We start from the raw sequence: 21,062 nt of genomic DNA, 5'->3' as shown, positions 1-21,062 counted from the left end.
AGATTTAGTAGTCATATAAATGACTTCAGTATTGTATAATAGAGATTAAGAATAAGTTATTTTTCGACTGACAAGTGAAATGTTGATAGGAACGCGATATGAACGCCATATTTAATCTTCGAGACTCAGGGTGTCGAAGTTTTACCAAAGGTTGCACCATATATTTGTACATAAAAGCATACTTTATTTCTATAAATATAGTGTAAAAAATATATATATACACATATTAATGTACTTTGTAAACATTGATGATTTTATATTACAAAAATATATTTATTCGCTTCGAATAATCCAGGAATAAAAGTTATGTAAAAAGATTATCAAAGTACAAATTAAATAATTTTTCTATCATTCACGTTTCAGATTTTTTTTCTTTGAAACAAGACCTCTTCAGAATACAAGAAACTTTCAATTTATTATTTCTGTAAAAAAAATACAAAATTAATAACGATTGAATCAATAAATACAAAAGTGATAACAGTTTTCTTCAGTCTAATCGACCACGTCGTAAATAACATCACTTCGAGTATCATTCAAAATAAATATCTTCCATGTGTTTTTAATTAATAGCAAAAATACATATTATATATTTATAAAACCGACATGTACGAATATTCGTACGCTTCGCGAGTAAAAATTTATATATACGTATAAAAAAAAGTCTCTGGAGGAGATCGTCGCGGCGTAAATGATTTCAATCTATCGATATATCGATCATGATCTGCAGCACGTAGTAGTCTCCTCTCGAATCGTTGGCTTGTCTCGCAATCTTATCGAGTCCCGGACACCGCCATCGATCTTCGTTTTCAAAACGTTCTCTACTAAATAACGCATCGCCACATCTGCAATGAAACTCCAAGAAACATTCGATATAACATTCTGGTTTAATTGTGTTCATTCAAAATTCCCGCGCATCATTATTCAGATTATATATATTTTCTACATAGTTTCACCGTATTTTTATCGGAGTTAAACTATGCTCTACCATATTCTAGTAACGTTACAAAATGATTAATACTCTACTTATATTTATACATTGTGTTCCAAATTAGCTTCGACTCCCGGAAATGAGGGGTTCCTGGGATAATTCTTCGGCAGACTCGCGCTCTGATTGGTCGGGGTTTTTCGTTAATATCTCGTTAACAAAACCCCGGATAACATTTTTGCTAAGGAAAAAGTTGTTTCAAATTATCCCAGAAACGCCTCATTTCCGGGAGTCGAAGCTATTTTGGGACACCCTGTATAACTTATTAATACTCTATCTTAATATTCTACTTATTTTATATCTATTATTGATGATACCGAAAACTGTTTCAGATAAAAGATGAACGATTTCGAGGGGCGGTTAATTTGACGCAATAGTTTTTTGTAGGTGGACGAGTAAAAGGCGTCTAAATGTTAATTTTGTTTTCCTAAATGGAATCGTACTATTTTTGAATGCCTTAGAAATTTTAATCGATTTAGATAACACCTCTGTATACGTTATTTCTGTTGAAATCGAAAATTTCGAATGAAATTTTTCCCCGTGTATCGTGAACTCTATTGATAATACTCACCGATATTTGTGTTTTCTTTCGCTGAAGTGACGAACCAAGCACCTATGTTATTCTCTTTGCAAAACTTCGCGATCTGTTCGGTCGGCACCACGGGACACGGGATGTCGCATTTGTTCGCGAGAAGTACCACCGGTATGTTTGCACCGTCCGGCAGCGTGACTTTTTCCCTTAAATCGAACAGCCATTTTTTAATCGACTGAAACGTCGATACTCGTGATATATCGAAGACCAACGCTGCCGCCACTCTGCGAAAAATTATTAGGATATATAATATACGGTGTGCTCCACTCAGTGTTGGGCAAAATTTTCTTAAATAATACATAGTAAAAAAATTAAAATTTCATTAGTAAATAAGAATTAATTCTTTTTATTTAAATAAAAGTTATTTGAATGATGTCAGGAATAAATTATTTATTATTTCGTATTTGCAAATAAAATTTTACTTTTCATTTGGATTTAATTGAGACTTATATAATAATAACGTTTCCGTTTTACTTTATGCAATGAAAAAATTAAGAAATTTCTATTTTTATTCACTTTTCAAACAAGTTATCCGAAAGTCTATTTGATTTTGTCATATTCATTATATTTATAGTTGCCAAAGAAAAAATTCGCTCTACTGGAACCGACGACGGTGAAGGTGTTGTACATATTTATACGTTATACGACATATTTTTCTGATGACCATTTTTTTTCAAATTCTTTTTAGGTCGCCGATATTTTTTTTGCCAGACAACATGTACTTATGTAGTATAATGTAGCATATATTATAGTGCATTCAACTACGTCTAACTTATGATCTTGAGGTGAACTTGAACGTTGAAAAAATAATATCATTGAACGTACTTTGAACCGAATTTACTAAAATGAAAAAGAACTTACGCGTATTTGTAATAACCCCTAGTCATGTATCCGAACCGTTCGTGGCCGGCGACGTCCCTGAGGATCAATGTAATAGTAAATAAACAAAACAACAAAATTATTATACGTTTAAATATTTGCAACGCTAATTTACTGATGTACGTTCAGTAAAGTAAAAGAGAGACATTATGTAACAAAAACTCAGTTTTATGTTTAATAAATAAAATACAAAACCGTAAAATAAAGAGTGATTTTACGGGTCGCATGAAACAGTCGCGCAAACAAATGATTCACTCTACTCAAAAATACTGATTTACGCTCAGTTAAGTAGGGAAAAGAATGTGTAACAAACAGTCACTTTTATGTCTAACAAATGAAGTCAACAAAGTTATTATCTAGATAAAAAATTCCAAATAACAAATAAAAGATAACAAAAGTATTTCGCCATTTTTTTTAATTGATCAAACGTATTAATTCCAATTTTTATAATAAAATAATGATGAAAGTTCCATTTAAGGTATGCAGTTCCGATGACCTTGACCTTGTCATTTGTTGTTAAGGACATTCTTTTGAGTAAGCCCCAAGAAGTTTTAACTGTCGCTCGCTTTTTATTAAAAAGATATTAGCAAAAAGGTTTAGTAACATATTTTAATAATACTGATAAGTGAAATGACCGATGACCTTGACAAATGTTGTCAAGGTCACCCTCCTGAGTGACCTTCACAAAGAAAATACCTTTTTCTTGAACTGTCCCTAAACAACTCTGAATGATATTTTTTCTTGAATTGTTTACAACCAACTCTGAATGACTTTTTTTTTAACTTTGCCTAACCAACACTGAAGCATTATACTGATCGGAATTGGTTAGAGTAACTGGTATATGTTGCACGTTCTTTTTTTGCTAATAACTTTTTAATAAAACAACGAGCAACGACTAAAACTTCTAGGAACTTACTCAGAAGAATGTTCTTAACAACATATGTCAAGGTCAAAGTCATCGGAGCTGCATCCCCTAAACGTAACTTTTAGCAAAATAATATTTCTTCTTGAATAAGTGGATACTTAGCAAACAATTATTTAATCTCATGAACTGTTGAAAGGTCAAGTTGACGATACCTATACTGCATTTCACCGTGTAATTAATCGAATAGAATCGTGCCCATCTCTGGTGAATTCCGAGTGATTTCAATGGCCGCGTAGTAGGCACAGTCGCACAGGCAAACAAAACGCAACGAAAGTGTGTGGTGTATACTTACCATAGTTGCAAGCTTATTCTAGTGTGTGGATCCCAATCAAATGTTTTTATCGCGAAATCGGCACCTATGGTGATCTTGTAATTCGACGTGAACTTTCCTGCAAAAAGAAGTACGTTACATAATCCGAAAGCGTTAAGACACACATTATGGACGATCAATTGAAAACGGGGAGATCATCGGCCCCACTTTGCAGGAGGGCCCCGATCTAAGCCTTTCATTTATGTAAAAGAATAATAAACGAAATTTTGTATATTGTTTCCCTTTTGAAGTAATTAGAAAACGCACTAAATGTAAAAATAAATCGGACCAAAGTTATTACAATATATCGAAGCAATGTTCCTTATAATCAAACGTTCGTTATGATTAAATGATATTTAATTATAGTTAGATTAAATTTCAATTTTTGAATATTTATGTACTTTAGTATATGTTTTATTACAAAACTCTTTTGAGCCCCCCACCGTCTTCAACCAAGAGGACCCTCGAAGATTTAATAACCCCGGACCCCAAGAATCTTAATTCGAGCCTGGGTGTATCGAACAAAACGAAAAAAAAAAGGTGTGATACCGTTCTGTCGTTTCCACGTTATCACGCGTATTGCACTGTTCTTTCACGAGCGATCGATCGATCAAAATGAGATTAAATAAATTAGGTCAAGAATAAAAATAGAAGGACATTTATTTGTGTCCGTTGCTGTTCACAGGTGCAACAGAAGATTAAGATGAATGTCGTGAATAGATGAACATTATTGATGATTTAAAGTACTTTAAAGAATCTACGAGGTAAACCGCCCCCGCTTGCATATGAATGGCAAGTATGGCGACTGAAATGATTAAAGATGAAAATTGTTGATTTAATTGTTACCGTTTGGAAAACGGAATCAAATTACAGTGTATTCTCGATGAGTGTTCCAAGTCTTCTCGGCACTGAACATTAAATATTTCATAAACTAATGGCCATACGCGCCTGAAACAAACATCATTGGCTTCAGAATTCCAAGCTTTATCACTGTGCTAAATCTCATTAAAAAGTCAGTGTTACATCTGGGGATTTCTCCATGTCATTGCCGAGGAGCCTTCGAACACCCATCGAGGATTTACTGTAACTATTGCATAAGTGAAAGGCTCAGTTTCAATGAATAAGTTGAGAAATTCGATGGTAGTTATAAATAGTACATAATTCTCCATAAGATATCACATTTCGTGTAAAAATTGGTACAATTTCAGAAATTCATGTAATGTAAATAACATATGTAAACGTTCTTATTCTTATACGCTATTGCAATGCACGTTTACGCTAAATTCAAAATTGTGTTTCAAAACGCGAATTTTGTTTGATCCAGATGAATAGTGTTAATAATAATAAAATAAAATTTCCTTTACCTTCCGTGTACCGCCTGACTAGCGCAGTTTTTCCTAGAACAATCGACACGAAAATTAATATTACAAAGTCTGTGGCGAGTTTTCAATTATGTACTGGGTGTTCCATAAAACCGTTCACATTTGAATTTGCCGCGACTACTAAACAATATGGTGGGAGAATTCAGTGTTGATATATGGATACGTTACGCACAAGTCTTTGGAAATTTTGGTTACAATGAATAATTTTACGAAGCAACAACTTGTTTTCTGTGTATAATTGTATTATCAAGAGCAATAATTCGTTCATAACATCAGTGAAATTGTTTTCTAGTGGGATTGCCTAAAAATCAAGGTCTATGAAAACAAACCAGAATATATCTCTGAAACCCAGATAGCACATGACGCCCAATGACGCCTTGAAGAAGGCTTAAAGGCGTCTTAGACCTAAAATAGCCGTAAAATTGGCGTTTTCAAGGCGTCATGCGCTATCTGAAAATCAATCATCAAACAAAATCAATGAATATCTGTTCGGAGATGGTTTTTAAAAGTTTACGTTATCGTCTTTGAAGATTCTAGTAAAGATCCAACATTTGGACGACATAATTTCTGCCACTTGAATTTCCAAAATGTATTTCAAAGACATATTTACGTTGCTAAAACTCATTTAGAAAACATTGTTAGGATTTTATCGGTAATTTGAATGTAAATACTTTTATGGCACACCTGGTACAATAAGGAAACAAAAGAACCGCGGACTTACCTACGCCAATGTCACCGATTACGAGGAACTTGAACAGAAACTCCTTCTGACCAAACTTTGATAACACGACGTCCGAGTCTCGACGCGGCTTCCGGCCGTTCATGTCTTCTTGCCCACAGTCCAGCTGATTGAAATCTACGATCGAGTAATAATAATAAGACACGACGCAGTGACGTAACATCGACTGATAGATTTTACGCTTTAATCGTGTACCCCGATTATTCGAAATTCAGGGCATTTAAAAAGTTCAATGAATCATAGAGTAAATCAATCAGTGAATGACCGAATTGTTAAACTTATGGACGTTTGAGATTAATACTGGAATGTATTTATTTGTAACAGCAAAACAGCTGTTGAAATGGCAATTATATTCATTATCGTAATTTAAAAAAAATTATTTTTAAAGTGCAAAACTTGGAAAATTCCAGTAAATGACTGGTACATTTCTGAAATATTTTTAATAAGAATTGTACTTATTAATGTTTGCTTATTACACTAAATTAAAAATATTGGATATTAAAAGTGCAACTACACTCCATTTATAAACATTTAATAATGTTTAATTTTTAATTTACATTTCTTGCCTAATGGTCATTCACTGGTATGCAGTCAATTACTTGATTGGTTTACACTACTGAGATTTTTCGGTGTTATTTATTGGAACCTAACGGGATCCATAATAAGATAAATACAATTCTACTTGACCTCAGTCTCTATAAATTAATTCATCTGTATTTGCAGAAATTACCGCAGGTTAGAACAAATAGCGGTGATAACAAGCAGATGAGTAATAACAATGACGATAAACGAAAGAAATGGCAATTCGGTGTTACATGAACCGTTTCTAGCATGGAGTTAGCATTCGACATTAAAGATTCTTTTTACAAGTTAATTTCAAGAGGGACAGCCTGAAACATAATAGGCAAGACCTTCGTCGATGGCAACACATACAGGCAATCCACGGGTGTTCGCAACTGCAGAAGACAAGAGAGAGTTTAACAAGGTGTAACAAAAATGTTGGAGGACCCGGAAATGGGAGACTCGTGAGGTGATTTGAAACAAGTTTCTCCTTAGTGAAAATTTTATCCGAGGCGTTGTTAACGAGATATTAACGAAAAACCCCGACCAATCAGAGCATGAGTCTGCCGTCCGAGTTCCCGCGGTAACGTTGCCTACCAGTCGCAGCAGCGTCATCGGCACCCCCGTCCGCGTAAATAAATATCCCGGTCACCAAACTGTTTACATGACACGACCTGAACACGCGTGTTGTATAATAGAAGTCACAATTGATTATTAACCCAGCGAAGGCGAGTTACAATAGCTACTGTAATTTAAACGTGTCTGATACATTGCTTCTTCTGATTGGTGTTATATTAAAAATTTTCTTGCATAAAAACAATTTGTTCTCACGTTTCTAACAAATACGGATCAGACAAAAGTTATGGAAATAGATACAATGTGAAATGTACAATTTGGCCGGAAACTTTTGGTAGCCACTTATAAGTATACAGAGTGGACCACCAAACATGATCAGTGGACTGCGAATTCTATGCATTTATAGCCCATAGGGCTCTGTGAAATACAATAAAAGACAAAACTTTCATCGGATCTAATGATTTTTCTATTTTAGTCTGAACCCAAAAAGATACATAAGAGGAAAAATAAATGTCTACATTTGCTCCTGCCTTTATAAATTAGGTTAGAAAATGATATTTTGCATAAAAAGCCGCAGTCTAATGACCAGCTTAGATTATTCTACTAACCATCAGTGCAGATGTAACAAATAGAACTAAGCAGTCGTTTCTTACACTTCCACTTTCTTAAAGCTCTCCTTTAAGCCTGTTATACTAGTCATACAAATTTTCGATCGAACAGCTAGCAGTAGAATAATCTAACCTGATCACGTTTCGTGGTCCACCCTGTATATCCTCTCGCCGTTTTGAAAATGCTTCTCTCACTGGGCGAAACAAGTCAACACTTTACTCACTGATGTTCCAAAGTTGTGACCGTTGACAAAACAAAAACTGTATATCATTTCTGTTTCTCGTGTTCAGTATCGTGTAACATTTTCTGCGAGCAAATTCTGTTTGTTTACTTATCAGTACGAATTCTTCGTGTCGAGATTCTATTCGTATCAGAAGTTAACCCCTTGCCCTACCACTTGTTCGACGACTCCACTCTCAAAAATTACTTTCTCGTTAATAATTTCCCAGATACAAAAATAATTCTTATGACAAGTGTAACATTTACTCGAATTCTTAAATGTCAATACCAGCGAGACAGTATTTCACTTTGACTTAAATAAAACGAATTAGACCAATTAACCCCATGTTTCGTAAATTGTCACTGCCCGAAAATCGGTGGAGCGTTCTCGATCGAAAAATGTGCGCCGGTTAACAGGTGTAATTATAAGTGTTATTCGAACGTGAACAACCGCGATTATATATGATATACATACCACGAACCGTCGCGTTCCCCGTTTCGCGACCGACTAGACGCCGTGACGAAACTGACGAATCAAGAGGAAAACTTGGGAGGCTCGACCTCAGGGGTCGTCCTCACATCTCCGTCGCCCTCCCCCTTAACCCACATAGTGCTGTCTATCGTCCCGATCGCAGTCGGTAAACATCGGGGATCACTCGTAAACTACGATTTCGGCTATCGGTCTGAAGATGGTCTGGAGCATACATCCGTTCCCCTCCTATCGTCGCCACATGCATGTTTCATAAAGGTTTATCATTCCCGAGGATTAATCGCCCCCAACGCAAGTGCGTGTCCCGAGAAAGCTGTACTATTTACCCGACGTTGACATCGTGTGGCAATATTGTTTTCGACGGTCTAATGCCAAGGTTAACGACAGCGTATTGGAGTTTATCTGTTCGGCGTGTTCGACGCGGACGGCGGTTGGTCGAACGATTTGATGTGTGTATAGCAATCGCATGATGTATGTGTGTGTGTGTGTGATGTATGTCGGAAACTGTTTCAGAGTGACTTTAAATGAGAACTGTATGCCTCTTAGAATTTGGGGGTTGTGACCCGTGGTGGGTAAGTAAAATACGCATGGTATAATACAAGTATACATACATAGACGGAGCATAAGTTACCATTTTGGGCGAGGGGACCGTAGGGTTGGAGGGGAAAAGACAGCGGTCGTTAGATAAACGTCGGTTAACTTCGGATGCATTCGGCTCGATTCAGCTCATTACTGGTGGGCTGTATGCCGTACTATTATTTGATACTTTATACCATTTATTAATTTTGTTAAATACATATATCTATAAAAACTACATGACATACGGAATTTTTAACGTATAATAAGTATATTCTTTTCATCTCTCATAGCATACATGTATGTAACGTAATTGTATACCCGAATAGCACCGAAAAGGAACGAAGTTACCCGATTTATAACTAACCACCCCCTTACCGCGAATCTTACTCCCCCGCTTAGTTCATGCTCCGTCTATATATGTCTATGGGTTGTATATGGAAAAACCATCGGGGTAATGAAGGGTTCGTTGGCGACTACCGCGACACCTTCAATCTTATCTCGCACGCACAAACTGTCACCTGTCACACGGCCCAAAAACTCTTCACTCGCGCCACACTCGCTCGATCTAAAACTAAACGCACAAACATCACGCATCTCACACCCTACATTACTGCTGAATTTTTCCATCTGTCTATTAAAAGTATGACATCCCTTGATTCAATATTAGCAACAGATTATTAAAATTTTTTGTAACGAGCAACAAGTATGCTTGTTGAGAGAGTTTTTCTTGTAGGACTTTTATATGATGGATTAAGTTTATTAACAAAATTTAATTAAAAAAAAAAACACGTTCACATTTAAGGGGTGGTTTCACTCCGAAGAACCGAATATCAGCAAAATTGCACGATGTTTCTATCGTCGGATAGACCGCATGCTATTGGCTCTCGAAAATTGCCCCGTTTCCTAGAGGGTGATTATCGCGAGTTTAATGTAATTCGGTGACGGGTCACCACTGACCCCTAAAACCACAGGGAGTGGAAACTTGTTAATATTACAGTCTACTTTATTTCTATACATTTATTTCATCCGTTCCGTTTCAACGTTTCGGATACGTTTTCGTATTCTTTTCGTCGCAACGACACCCTCGATAAAAAAAGAAAAAATAATACAATGATATACATAGATAGATAGACGATACAAACAGACCATAGATAGACGAATCTACATTTTAAAACAAAATCCACAATCTTTTTATCACTTCTTGTAAATACATTCACTCCAGAAGAGAATGTTCAGTAGCACAACCAATTCTTTGGATTCTGAATAGTCAGCGTGTCCACTTCTTGTTGAGTGAAGCCCTTCAGCATCATATGTGGCAGAACGTTGTTCAGAATGTGAGAGTATCCGTGACCACCAAACTTCATCTGTGTTATTTTTTAAAGAGAGAGAAAAACAGGGAATATTAAATTGAGATGTTTCTTTCAAAGAATTATCGATTGTATTTATTACTAGACTGCGGATTTTATGCATTTATTACCTATAGGGGTATGTAAAATACAGTAAAATACAAAACATTCATCAGATCCAATCAGTTTTCTAGTTTATTCCAAACCTAATATGATACTTAAGAAAAGAAAGAAATTCCTACATTTGCTTTTCTCTGTATAAATTGCTTTAGAAAATACCATTTTGCATAAAAATCCGCAGTCTATTTATTACGTACTAGTCTGTGTTTCGTGTGAATGTCGTGACTCAAGAGCACACGATCTAATTTTCCATCGTCCCGTAAAATCTTCACCCGATCGATCCGTTGAGCGTCCGACAGCATGTCGATCTTCGGGCTCAGTTGGTAAAACGAGCACTCCAATCCGAACAGATCGAACTGGCAGTAACACTTCGTCTCGTCGGCGAACTCCAAAAGCTTCTGCTCGTCCGTAATAGTACCTGTTAAATACGGAACAGACAAGTGAACCGATTGAGAAATTATTGGGTGTACTGTACCACAATGTTTTTTGTTTATACAATTCTGTTTTTTTTCTGAATGCGTCATTCCAGGCAGGGCCGGCCCAAGCATGATGCAAATAATGCACAGCATCAGGGCACTCCCGTAAGGGGACGCCTTACAAGATTATTTTTTTAAATACAATGTATGCTTGTTTTAAAATTTTTAAATGTCAACCTAATTTAATGTGTATATTTTTATTATTTTTATTATCCGTAGATGAAATTATGAATTTGCATCAACTTCCGGAGTCAAATGATAATCGACGATACATAATAATATAATAATATATTAAACGTACGATCCATGTGAGACATGATAGCTTTCCGGCTATCACCGCCGGCCTCTTGATAGATCCTCATTATTTCGGCGGGCGCCGCAGGATCTCGTCCAGGATGAAAGCTGACCGGGCATTTCAACTCCGACTGAAGTTTCCCGGTCGCTTGAATCGCCCGTTTCTCGAACTCTGCTCGAAACAAGGTGTCCCAATAAATGTTTAAAAAAAATAATAATTTGGTAAATATATGTAACATTTGATAGATTTCGTACAGATAAATTAGAAAAAGTTTGAAGCCTGGGGTTTTAAATTTGACACTAGAAGTACCGAACCCGTCAAAATGACGGATTGCAGACTTTTTATTTTATAATTATTGAAATCCTAGAGATACTTTCATCGGAATCTATGTTAACCTCTAATTTCTTATTCATTTTATATTATAGTATACTATGTTATATTGCATTATACAGAGTGTCTCAGTTAACTTGATCATCTCATATAATGACTTCACAGTGCACTTTATGAAAATTTTGGTGACAAAATCAAGGTGACCTTGAAATCTCTGAAATGCCTCGACCCACAAAAACAGCACGTACCTTATAAGATGTGCCCCTTGATGCCATTTAAGTTCCACGCATCAAAATTTTCATAAAATATACCATGAAGTCATTATTCGAGGTGATCGAGTTAGCTGATACACATTGTATATTACAGATATAAATGTATTACACAATTTAACTTAGCATATATTCAATGCTGGTAGTTCTAGTGTTAACGAGAAATGTTGCCGAGATGTAAGGTTAAATTAGTTTTTGAAGAAAAGAAATAATGGTTTGGCGAAGTTAGTATTCGACCTTCTTAAGAACTGACATTATACAAGATGGTTCACCTAACGTGTGACCACCTCAATTACTCGTAAATTATTGACTGTATGGAAAAATATTTTAAACAAAACTTGCATGGTATCAATGCAATAATATGTTTTTGTTTACTGTGTTACATTTTTATCAAGATGTAACGGTCACCTTTAGTTTTTTTAAGGGATCACGCCTAGTTTAGAATTTTTTCTAAAATAAACTAATGGACATTTCTACAACTAACATTTGATTCAAAAATGCATATATTGTGCAACTTATTGTACTTTTTTTTTCTACCAAAATATCAAGAAATGAATGTGTAACAGCCACTCTCCCGGAAACTGTTCTTTTAAAGGCATTTTGCAGTGAGAACGATTTTTCGATGCTGGATCATCTGAAATTAAAAATTCAAAAAGATTCTATTAATATGTGATTTTATTTGGTAGGTGAACGAACAGTTTTTATTTTTACTGAAAACTCTTGTTTTAATACACAAAAAAACAAAAAGTTCAAGCATCGAAAAACATTCTATTCTTGCGTTAAACGACCGCCATTTTGTCCACAATCAATTTTTCCAAGTGTCATACGTTCACGTACTAAATAAAATCATATATTAGTTTTTTCACATGTTGGTAGTGAGCTTCTTCCAATTAAAATGCTACCAAACATATTTCCAGTGATCGTCCATCAATTTTCAGAATTACTTATGACCGGACTTTCGACGCCATTTTTCTGGCCAATACAAAATTATCTAAGCCAGTGACACTTATATTTCAGTTCTTGCAATTAAAAGATCGAATCTTAAAAATTTTCCAATCTACATTTTTTCAAAACTACTTTTCACATCTGGCTAACTTTCCCTGTAAATTTTCAGGCAAAAGCCTTCGATAAAGTTTCGGAAGTCGACTCGATAACGTTCAAGATTAAGCGTGGCACACCTTCGATTGGCCAGTTACTTCCAACCTCCCCGATGAATCCTGTTTTTACGCCAGGAACCACGATGCATCCTTGCGTCATTTCACCCCACATCATATAGTACATGTCTTCTATACTGTAGTTCAGCAGAGCGTGTGTGCTTTGGGTGGCGGCGACGTAGTAGCCTTAACGATTGACAAACAAACGATGATCCTCGAGCGAAAAATTCGTATACAAGGTGTCCCACCTGACGTGAGCACTTGTAGTGTCTCACTTGCTTTTGATTTGCAGAAAATTAATTTTAATAAATGCCCAAAGTGATGTCCATCAACTTCGATACATTTATGGATTTTTCTCAAGGTCACATGAAGGTCACGCTATTATAGGTCATTGGATTTGCCTTGATCACAACTATTATGCCACACTGATAAAAATATGTAGTCCCGTTTAAAAAAAGAACATCGATGACCTTGAAATTTCGAAAAATATGACCTTGCGAAAAATGCTTGCTTATCCATAGTATTTGCTCCTTCTAACCAAATATTCCTTTCACCTCACATGTTTTTGTATCCTCAAAAACAGGTTGGGTATTAATGGTGCTCACGTTAGGTGGGACACCCTGTACAAAAATAATTTAACATGTTCGTTATTTCCATAATTTATGGTTTCGAAAACGTTCGTCACAGAACTCCCTAGTATACTCACAGGTATAAAAAATACATGATACATTAATAATTTCATGATACTTTAATATATAATAATTTCTCGATGAGCGCGACGTACTCGAGTTCACTTTGGAGCATTCGTGACAAGACGGCAATGTTCTCAGCCCCCTCATAAATTTATTTTTCGCCCGAAGTAAAAACTCTGCTTAGATTCGGTTTACTCTGTTTTGATTGATTCCACAGGGGGACTCCACCAGTGGTGGGAATAACGCCGTTGCTCGTGTCGCATTCATAGAGGGATCACTGTATGTACTAACGTTTTATTTCGTTATTTAGAGTACGTAACCATATGGCAACAGTAGGAACGAAAGGATTAAGAGCGAGCGTGATCGATGTTCTACGGTGTTCGGATAACAGAATTTTGCCTCAGATCAAACCAAATATCGTTACCTGTCCCGGCAATAATATTCACTCCGGTCTCTCGGCTGATCTTTCTCATCAGTGGAATGTCACGTTCCAGACCGTAGTTACTGTTCTCCACGATGGTGCCGCCACCGAACTCGCGGAAAAGTTTCACATCCTCCAACACAGCATTGAACGTGTCATTGTCGTTGAATTTCAAATTGTACTTGCTACTATAACTATAAGCAGAACATTGTATTCTAACATTTCAATCCGACCCAATGATCTAATAATAAGTTAAAGTCGAGTTTACGTATACATTCGTCGAAACGCCGACGTATGCGCGTCGCCATTTTGTTTGATCGTTTACGTTCCCGGAAAAAGATGCTCCGCTTACAGGACATGGTAGAAAAGGTATAGTGCGGTGAAAAATGATTAACGTACTATAAAGAGAAAAAGAAATGTTTTTCTAAATAAATAAACGTTACTAAAGATACTAGAAAGGTTGTAAATGTCTACGGTTTCCAGTGGCGTCACTAGGGGGTGCGAAGGGTGACGCCATCGTGGGGGTGAGATACCCACTGTTTTCAAACGTATGTTAAAAAATTACATTTTTACCGATTTTACAACTGTACGCCCTTTTTAAAATGGTCATTTATTGTTTGTTGAGAAACTAGTGGGGAATAATATTGGTAGTTAGTCACGTGAGTGTAGTAATAGATTGAAGTTATGCTACGTAAATTTCGTGTTTTCCACTTAAATATGACACAAAATAAGCACTAAGGTACCCAGTACATGCAAGTATGGCTTTTAATGTTTAGGTTCTAGCAATAAATGATATCCCTTATAAACTCTTAAATCCATGCTTTCTAACGACCAAACGTTTTATATAATATTCAGGGAGAAGGAGTGACACCATGAATTACCACACCGGGTGACACTAGTGCTAGGAACGCCACTGGTGGTTTCCAATATGGCCGCTGTCTTAACGCGCGTAAGGTTCAGCTCAAAGAAATGATTGAATCGATACCAAAAAGAAAATATGTACTCTTGCTGCCGATGACTTCACAATAATTAACTAAACCGTCTAAAGACAAACATCAGAAACTTTTCGTTGACGCTTTCGAAAGAAATCAAAAGTGTTTGTAGAATAATTGAATGGTTGTCGAGAAAAAAGGTGTATGTTCCAAATTTTTCGAAAGGGGTTTTCCATGGAACAAGGGCTACTTGAGATATAATAAATTATTTTCTCATTATTGAATTATGATTCAGTTTATTTTTATCTTTTCTTGCTTTTATGACATATAACGTACGTCCTTCTTCCAGACACCCATTCAATTATATTCATCGACTAATACACGGGATGATGAAAATCAGTGACAGAAGGGAATTTCGCCGTCAGACTTACGGGTATTGTCTTAAAACACCGAGATTCTGGATCTCTATCTTGTCGTACAGGAACCGATCCAGGTGATCCGGCGGGGGAACATAAAACGTGTTAAAAGATAAAGCCAGGTGCTCGTGGGTGAGGACCTTGCCAAGCTCGTCTGCACTTTTCTCACCGAGTACTGTGTAAACAAATCATATTTGTTAAACAACAATGCAAAAACAATTATAACTACATTGTGAATATTTACAAAAATTGTCATGGTAATGACATATAATTTCACCAACGAATAGATTGGTGAACGTTTAAAACATTTACAAGTTTATATAGTGTAATTAAAAAAAGATTTTAACTCGCATACCCTTTAAAACAGAACAACATTTTTAAAGTTGGACCACGTGACTTGATTATTTTTTATGAAGTTGGGAGGATTAGTTTACTAAATAATGTGTAAACAATTTTTAAAAAGTTGCAATTGGTCGGATTTGCAAAGAAAATAGTAGGTCGCTTTTTGCAACATTTTTATCTGAGATTGTAATGCAAATTTAACGAATATATTGCGAAGATAATGTTACTTATATACATACTGAAACTTTCACTGAAATCGATTGACACAAAAACGAGCGACAGACATCGAAGAATGTAAGAATCTTCAGATTTACTACAGTTATAGGTCGAAAGTCGCGATAAACTACGAATTTCAACATTTTTCATCGTGTGTATCTCATAAAAATATTAACCGATTTCGATGAAATTTTTAGCATGTATATAACTAACATAAATCTAAAAAATTTATTTTTTTAATATTCATTACAGCCTCATAAAAAAGTTGAAAAAAGCGACCATATTACTATTTTCTTCGCAAATCCGACCAATCGCAATTTTTTCAAAGATTTTTTACACATCATTCAGCGAACTAATCTTTCTAACTTCACGAAAAAAAACTCAAATCACTTGGTCTAAATTTAAAAAAGTTGTTCTGTTTTAAACGGTGTGCGAATACTTTTTTTACCCACTGTATATATATTTCTTGTATCGAAGGATTCGTTAATTCGAATATAAAATACTAAACGCTAGCAAATTTATTTATTTATAATTATTCCGTGAATTATGTGAAACAAAAACTTCATCCAACACGCTCACCAGTTTGTACGGTGCCTTTTGGGATCGCCATGCTCCTCTCGGATGTCTACTACAAACGTATCAGCAATGTTTAATCGGTCTAAAGACGATCCAGAATATTCAAAACTGTAATCGACAAAGTAGTTCAATCGTAGAACGTGACAGCAAAACTAACGAATTCCGCGGCCACGAGCTATTAAGAAAATATTTCCTTAATGTGATTCAAGAACGGCCACTTTCAGTCGACGAGAACAGCGCTGAGGACGTTCCAGTCTCTCGCTACACCCACGGTACACTGACGTGTGATTCGGATCAACGTGCATTTTCTGTTAAATAACGAAGCGATGTTAAATCATCGCGATGTTATTTCGCGTCGCGTTGCGCAAGGCTTTCGTCGGTTCTCGCGTGCATGAGAATATAGGATGCGTACACCAGTGAACAAATATTATATATATAAAAATGAGTGAATTAAGTTATTAAAATAAGCAAATGACTGAATATTGATTTTTTTTTTTAATTCTTTGTTTTGATATTCAAACAATTTTCGCGCCATTCATTAGAAATGTTCAGTAACTTATATCATTTATTCATTGGTAAAATCTGGATTTCTTTCTTTTTAATTTCATTAATTAAATTTTTGCAATTTTCGAAATTGAAATCTATACGTTATAAAAATCTAACGTTATATAAACTTTTTTTGACAATAACTTTCTTTACAAATGACGACCCCCAACTAAAACCTTCCTATTACTACGCAGGGTGATGACCTTGATAACATAAAAAGTCATCGAAATCGTCAGTGGCTCACTTGTAAATATTTACCATTATTTGTATGCACATAAAATTACATTTTACATTATGAAATAATAAAAAAACCCTCAGAGGCTTTTCTATCTGGATTAGGGATATTCGATACCGATTTTTCAAAACATCGATTCTCTTGGAGTAACGCTTCACTGCCATGTATAACACCCCTGTTAGCTAAACCTGTACAGAGTAAGACTCTAATCGAAATCAAACATTCCCAATCCAGATGAAGATTAATTGAATTGAAAGAGAATTGTTGGGAACATTGATTTTGAAATTTTCGACCATGGTTCAATGTATCTCGGTGGATTCCGAAGGTTTTAGATAAAGAATATCGTAATAAACGTATAAGCCAGTGTGCGTTGCACGATGATAACAACTGTTGAAATCTACCGAAGCAATACACACAGAATTTTCGACCGTAAAGACTGGAGGCGTTGGTAAACAGTCGATGACTGGGAGACCTTGCAGTGAAATAAACGTCGATAAACATATACTGGTATTTACCTCGTTACTAGTGAATACGTATAAAAGAATTCGGAATTGTTATATTACGTGCATGCATGCTATCTTTTACCAAACATGTTCTACAATTTTCGAGCTAATAGAAAATTTAAAAGAAACATTCGATCTTTGGATCTAGGTTGAGGAAGTCCCAGATGCAAGATCGCTGCTGTGGCACGACTTTAACGATAAAAGGTGTGGAACATGGGCGTAACTGGTTTATGATTCAGGGGAGATTTATCTTAAGGTAAATTTCATATTATTTTTCTTCCCTAGGGGTGGTGGCAAAATCCAATGTTTTCCCTTCCAAGATAGGTAAAAAGCCACTTTTTCCCCTTTAGGGTGGGGGATCGTATATTTTGTAATGCACTAATTTGCTATAAGTGACTTAGTACCTTATGTGGGGAACAACGAGTAGCATCAAGTGGTGCATCACAAAATATACGATTCCATTTTAAAAAATCAAAGTTGACCTTCATATAACCTCGACACGTCCACATAGAAACAATTACTAACATGAGAAAGTGTACGCCCTGATACCATTTAACTTTGTCTGAAACATTTTCTAATATCGTCAATAGTTTCGGAGATATTCGAGTGGGTCGATTTAAATGGGTCACCCTGTATACACATATGTATGCGCTTGACAGGTTCCACGGCTTCCCTCCACCCCAGTGACAGGGATGACGCCCGGACAATAATCGTATAGAACCTGCAAGACAGTGATCGACGGAAGTATGTAATAACAAATATATAAAAAAAGATTTTTTGTTACAAACGAATATGAAATTTCGTGTCAAAAATCTTTCTCTAGAGAGAAGTAATTAATTTTTGTCCATTTTCCTACATCCATCGAACACTGTGGGAGGGCAGAAAATCATTGGATCCGGTAAACATATTCCAGAAGGGTGGGGGGGTAAAAATGGGGATCGATGATTAGTATCATACAAAGTGCAGGCCTTTATTTTTGCACGTACATCTGTTTTGTAACGAGTAACACGACAACGTTCGATAAAGTCGCTTGAACTTTCGACTCTCTCGTTTAATTAATTGCTATTACATGTACCAGACAAGACCGTGATAAAGAAGAAGCCCTTCTTCTTCTTTTTCTTTGCAACGCTTTCTTCCTCGATCGATCCAATTCGGATATGGCATATGCGTATGTGAATGTTTATTCTTTAAACGTTTCCCCGTGACGAGTTCCTGCCCGTTCTTTTCGAGCCCGTGTGTAGCAAGGCGATGTTCGCCTTCGTCTTTATACGACTAAAAGGAAAGAGAAAGAAGCGTATCTTTTAACGGGCAAAACAGTGGGATATCGTTTTCGTTACCGAGCGCCGAGAAGAAAAATCGAAGAATAACGGAACAAGCGATAAATAAATAAAACGAATCGATAAGTGGTAAACCGAAGAGGAAGGAAGGGGGGGGGACGGACTGGAAGAAATGAAAGAATCAGAACAATGTAAAAGAGTGAAACGACGGCAAAAGCGTATCCCAATCCGCGGGCTCAGCTTCCAATTATGGCTGCCTGCCTCGAGAAAGAGGGGAACAGATTAATGCTATCGTTCAGGAAACATCCATTATTAACTGTCCTCTGTTCAAGCTTCTCTTATTCTGTTCGCAAAACGATTTATATACATTCGAAAGATACAAAGAAAAAAGAAAAAAAGGAAACAAATAATAATTTTTGGTTATCCTATCGGACGAAAAGAAGTAATAATGTATGATACAATAAAGCTTATTTATCTTTGGCTAAGGAAATGATGGCGAAGTAAGGTCCCCCCAAAAAAATTACTACAAGCTTAGAAAAATTTTCGGGGGGCCGGTTAACCCTGCTGTGTTCTCCTCGCTGGTTCTTCACGTTTGTACACCTTTCAATAAAATTATATCAAATTTCTGAAATGATTTGTTCTTCAGAAATACAAAATACCTAAAACATAGACGTGAATTTTAAATACTACATTGGATATTGAAAATAAATATTAAAAAATACCCATCGAAATGTAATCTTTATGTCGGGTCGTACACAGACCCGAGTAGAACAGCAGGGTTAAAGCTCAAAACTGTTCCCTCTGCCAGCAGTTTTTTTCGAACGCCATCTGCATGATTGTTTTTGTTTTCTTTTTAGCCCGTGACACAGGACGACCGCGCGAGTTTTGAAACGCTGGGATACGCTTCGACTGAAAAAAAAAAAATAAAGGGGGACGAGATGCCGTATCACATATATGTATACTTATATATTATATATATATATATATATATATATATATATATATATATATATATATATACACACACGTCCTCAGTTGGCAATTCGTCTACTAATTCTCTCCAAAACACGTCTCGTTTCTTGCGAATCTGTGTGTACAATACAAAATGTCCACGAGTTTCTTCTCTCCGAGCAAGCTGTTCCATGCAACGCATGCTACGTGCATGTCACGTGATCGCCGTCCCGACACGCAGCACTCCCGTTTGAATTTTGCCGCCCGTACAGGGGCGTCTCCACGCGGCGGTGGTCCAAGCGGCAAAAATCATTTCGGGGCATCGTTGCACGCCTCCCCGCGCGTTCACGATAAATAGATGATTTCTACATACAATTAAATAACTCGATAGCTCCCCCCCCCCCCATTAAAGCGCCCCGTAAAGTCTACAGCCCCATACATTTATCCAGACATGGTGTGTTGTATAGTCCCGCGAACGAACATTCTACGTACATATCGAATTGCAATCCTCAATGCGTATCAAAAATTAAAAGTTATAAGAACCCCACGGGGAACAGTCAGGATCGTGACGTCTGGAAGTAGTTGGACGCTTAAGGCACACCAGAACGAAAATCGTTAATTGGTATATTCGTGATCGTAGAACGCACGTTTTATTAATTAACGAACAACGGGACGGGGTTTTGTCATCGATAAATGTATGGCGACGGACTTTTACGGGGCACCCGATAAATAAAACGTTCGAGAGTACGGATAAACTCGACTCGGCTCGGCTCTTTGCGATCATCGTTGGACTTCTGAGAAGATGCCCTCCGCCACAACTTCACCGAAGACCTTGTCTCGAGACAAAAATTGCACGATCGTCCGATATCAGCCATCGAACATGGCCGAAATGGAAAACAAAAAAAAAAGATGTCCCCCGTGATCGTTAAATCAACAACGGCAACTATATGGATAATAGTACTGACAGCACTAACGGTAATTAATAATATTGAGAATACAGTAATCAATAATTTACATTTACAACTTCCACGTACTTTGTTTTTACTCAGCGAATTAATTATTATTATTTCCCTATCTACTTTTACGGCATGCTTAACGTTTTACGCTCGCCCATCCCTC

General features: G+C 36.4%; 2 protein-coding genes across 3 annotated transcripts; both read right to left on the bottom strand.

The window, feature by feature from the left end:
* Window positions 1-490: 490 nt before the first annotated feature.
* Window positions 491-8,289, bottom strand: LOC107193501 (ras-related protein Rab-38-like). 2 transcript variants are annotated; one of them, XM_015582960.1, is made up of 8 exons: window positions 8,253-8,276; window positions 7,782-7,864; window positions 5,795-5,929; window positions 5,056-5,088; window positions 3,674-3,770; window positions 2,439-2,495; window positions 1,557-1,801; window positions 491-842 (listed from the first exon to the last, which is right to left on the bottom strand). In XM_015582960.1, the coding sequence occupies exons 3-8, from the start codon at window positions 5,895-5,897 to the stop codon at window positions 715-717; spliced, it is 663 nt and encodes a 220-aa protein (XP_015438446.1). In that variant the 5' UTR covers window positions 5,898-5,929; window positions 7,782-7,864; window positions 8,253-8,276; the 3' UTR covers window positions 491-714. The 2 variants fall into 2 exon arrangements, with proteins under 2 accessions (XP_015438446.1, XP_015438445.1); XM_015582959.1 differs by lacking the exon at window positions 7,782-7,864 and having other exon boundaries at window positions 8,253-8,289.
* Window positions 8,290-10,017: 1,728 nt separating this feature from the next.
* Window positions 10,018-16,465, bottom strand: LOC107193433 (phosphotriesterase-related protein). The gene is made up of 7 exons (XM_015582875.1): window positions 16,435-16,465; window positions 15,313-15,472; window positions 13,953-14,143; window positions 12,861-13,022; window positions 11,090-11,254; window positions 10,510-10,730; window positions 10,018-10,210 (listed from the first exon to the last, which is right to left on the bottom strand). The coding sequence occupies exons 1-7, from the start codon at window positions 16,463-16,465 to the stop codon at window positions 10,079-10,081; spliced, it is 1,062 nt and encodes a 353-aa protein (XP_015438361.1). The 3' UTR covers window positions 10,018-10,078.
* Window positions 16,466-21,062: the final 4,597 nt, after the last annotated feature.

The sequence above is a fragment of the Dufourea novaeangliae genome, unplaced genomic scaffold (assembly GCF_001272555.1).
Source record: "Dufourea novaeangliae isolate 0120121106 unplaced genomic scaffold, ASM127255v1 scaffold6, whole genome shotgun sequence".
In the NCBI taxonomy this organism is placed as follows: Eukaryota; Metazoa; Arthropoda; class Insecta; order Hymenoptera; family Halictidae; genus Dufourea; species Dufourea novaeangliae.
The sequence above is the reverse complement of the archived record's forward strand: the minus strand, read 5'-3'. Positions and strand labels throughout refer to the sequence as shown.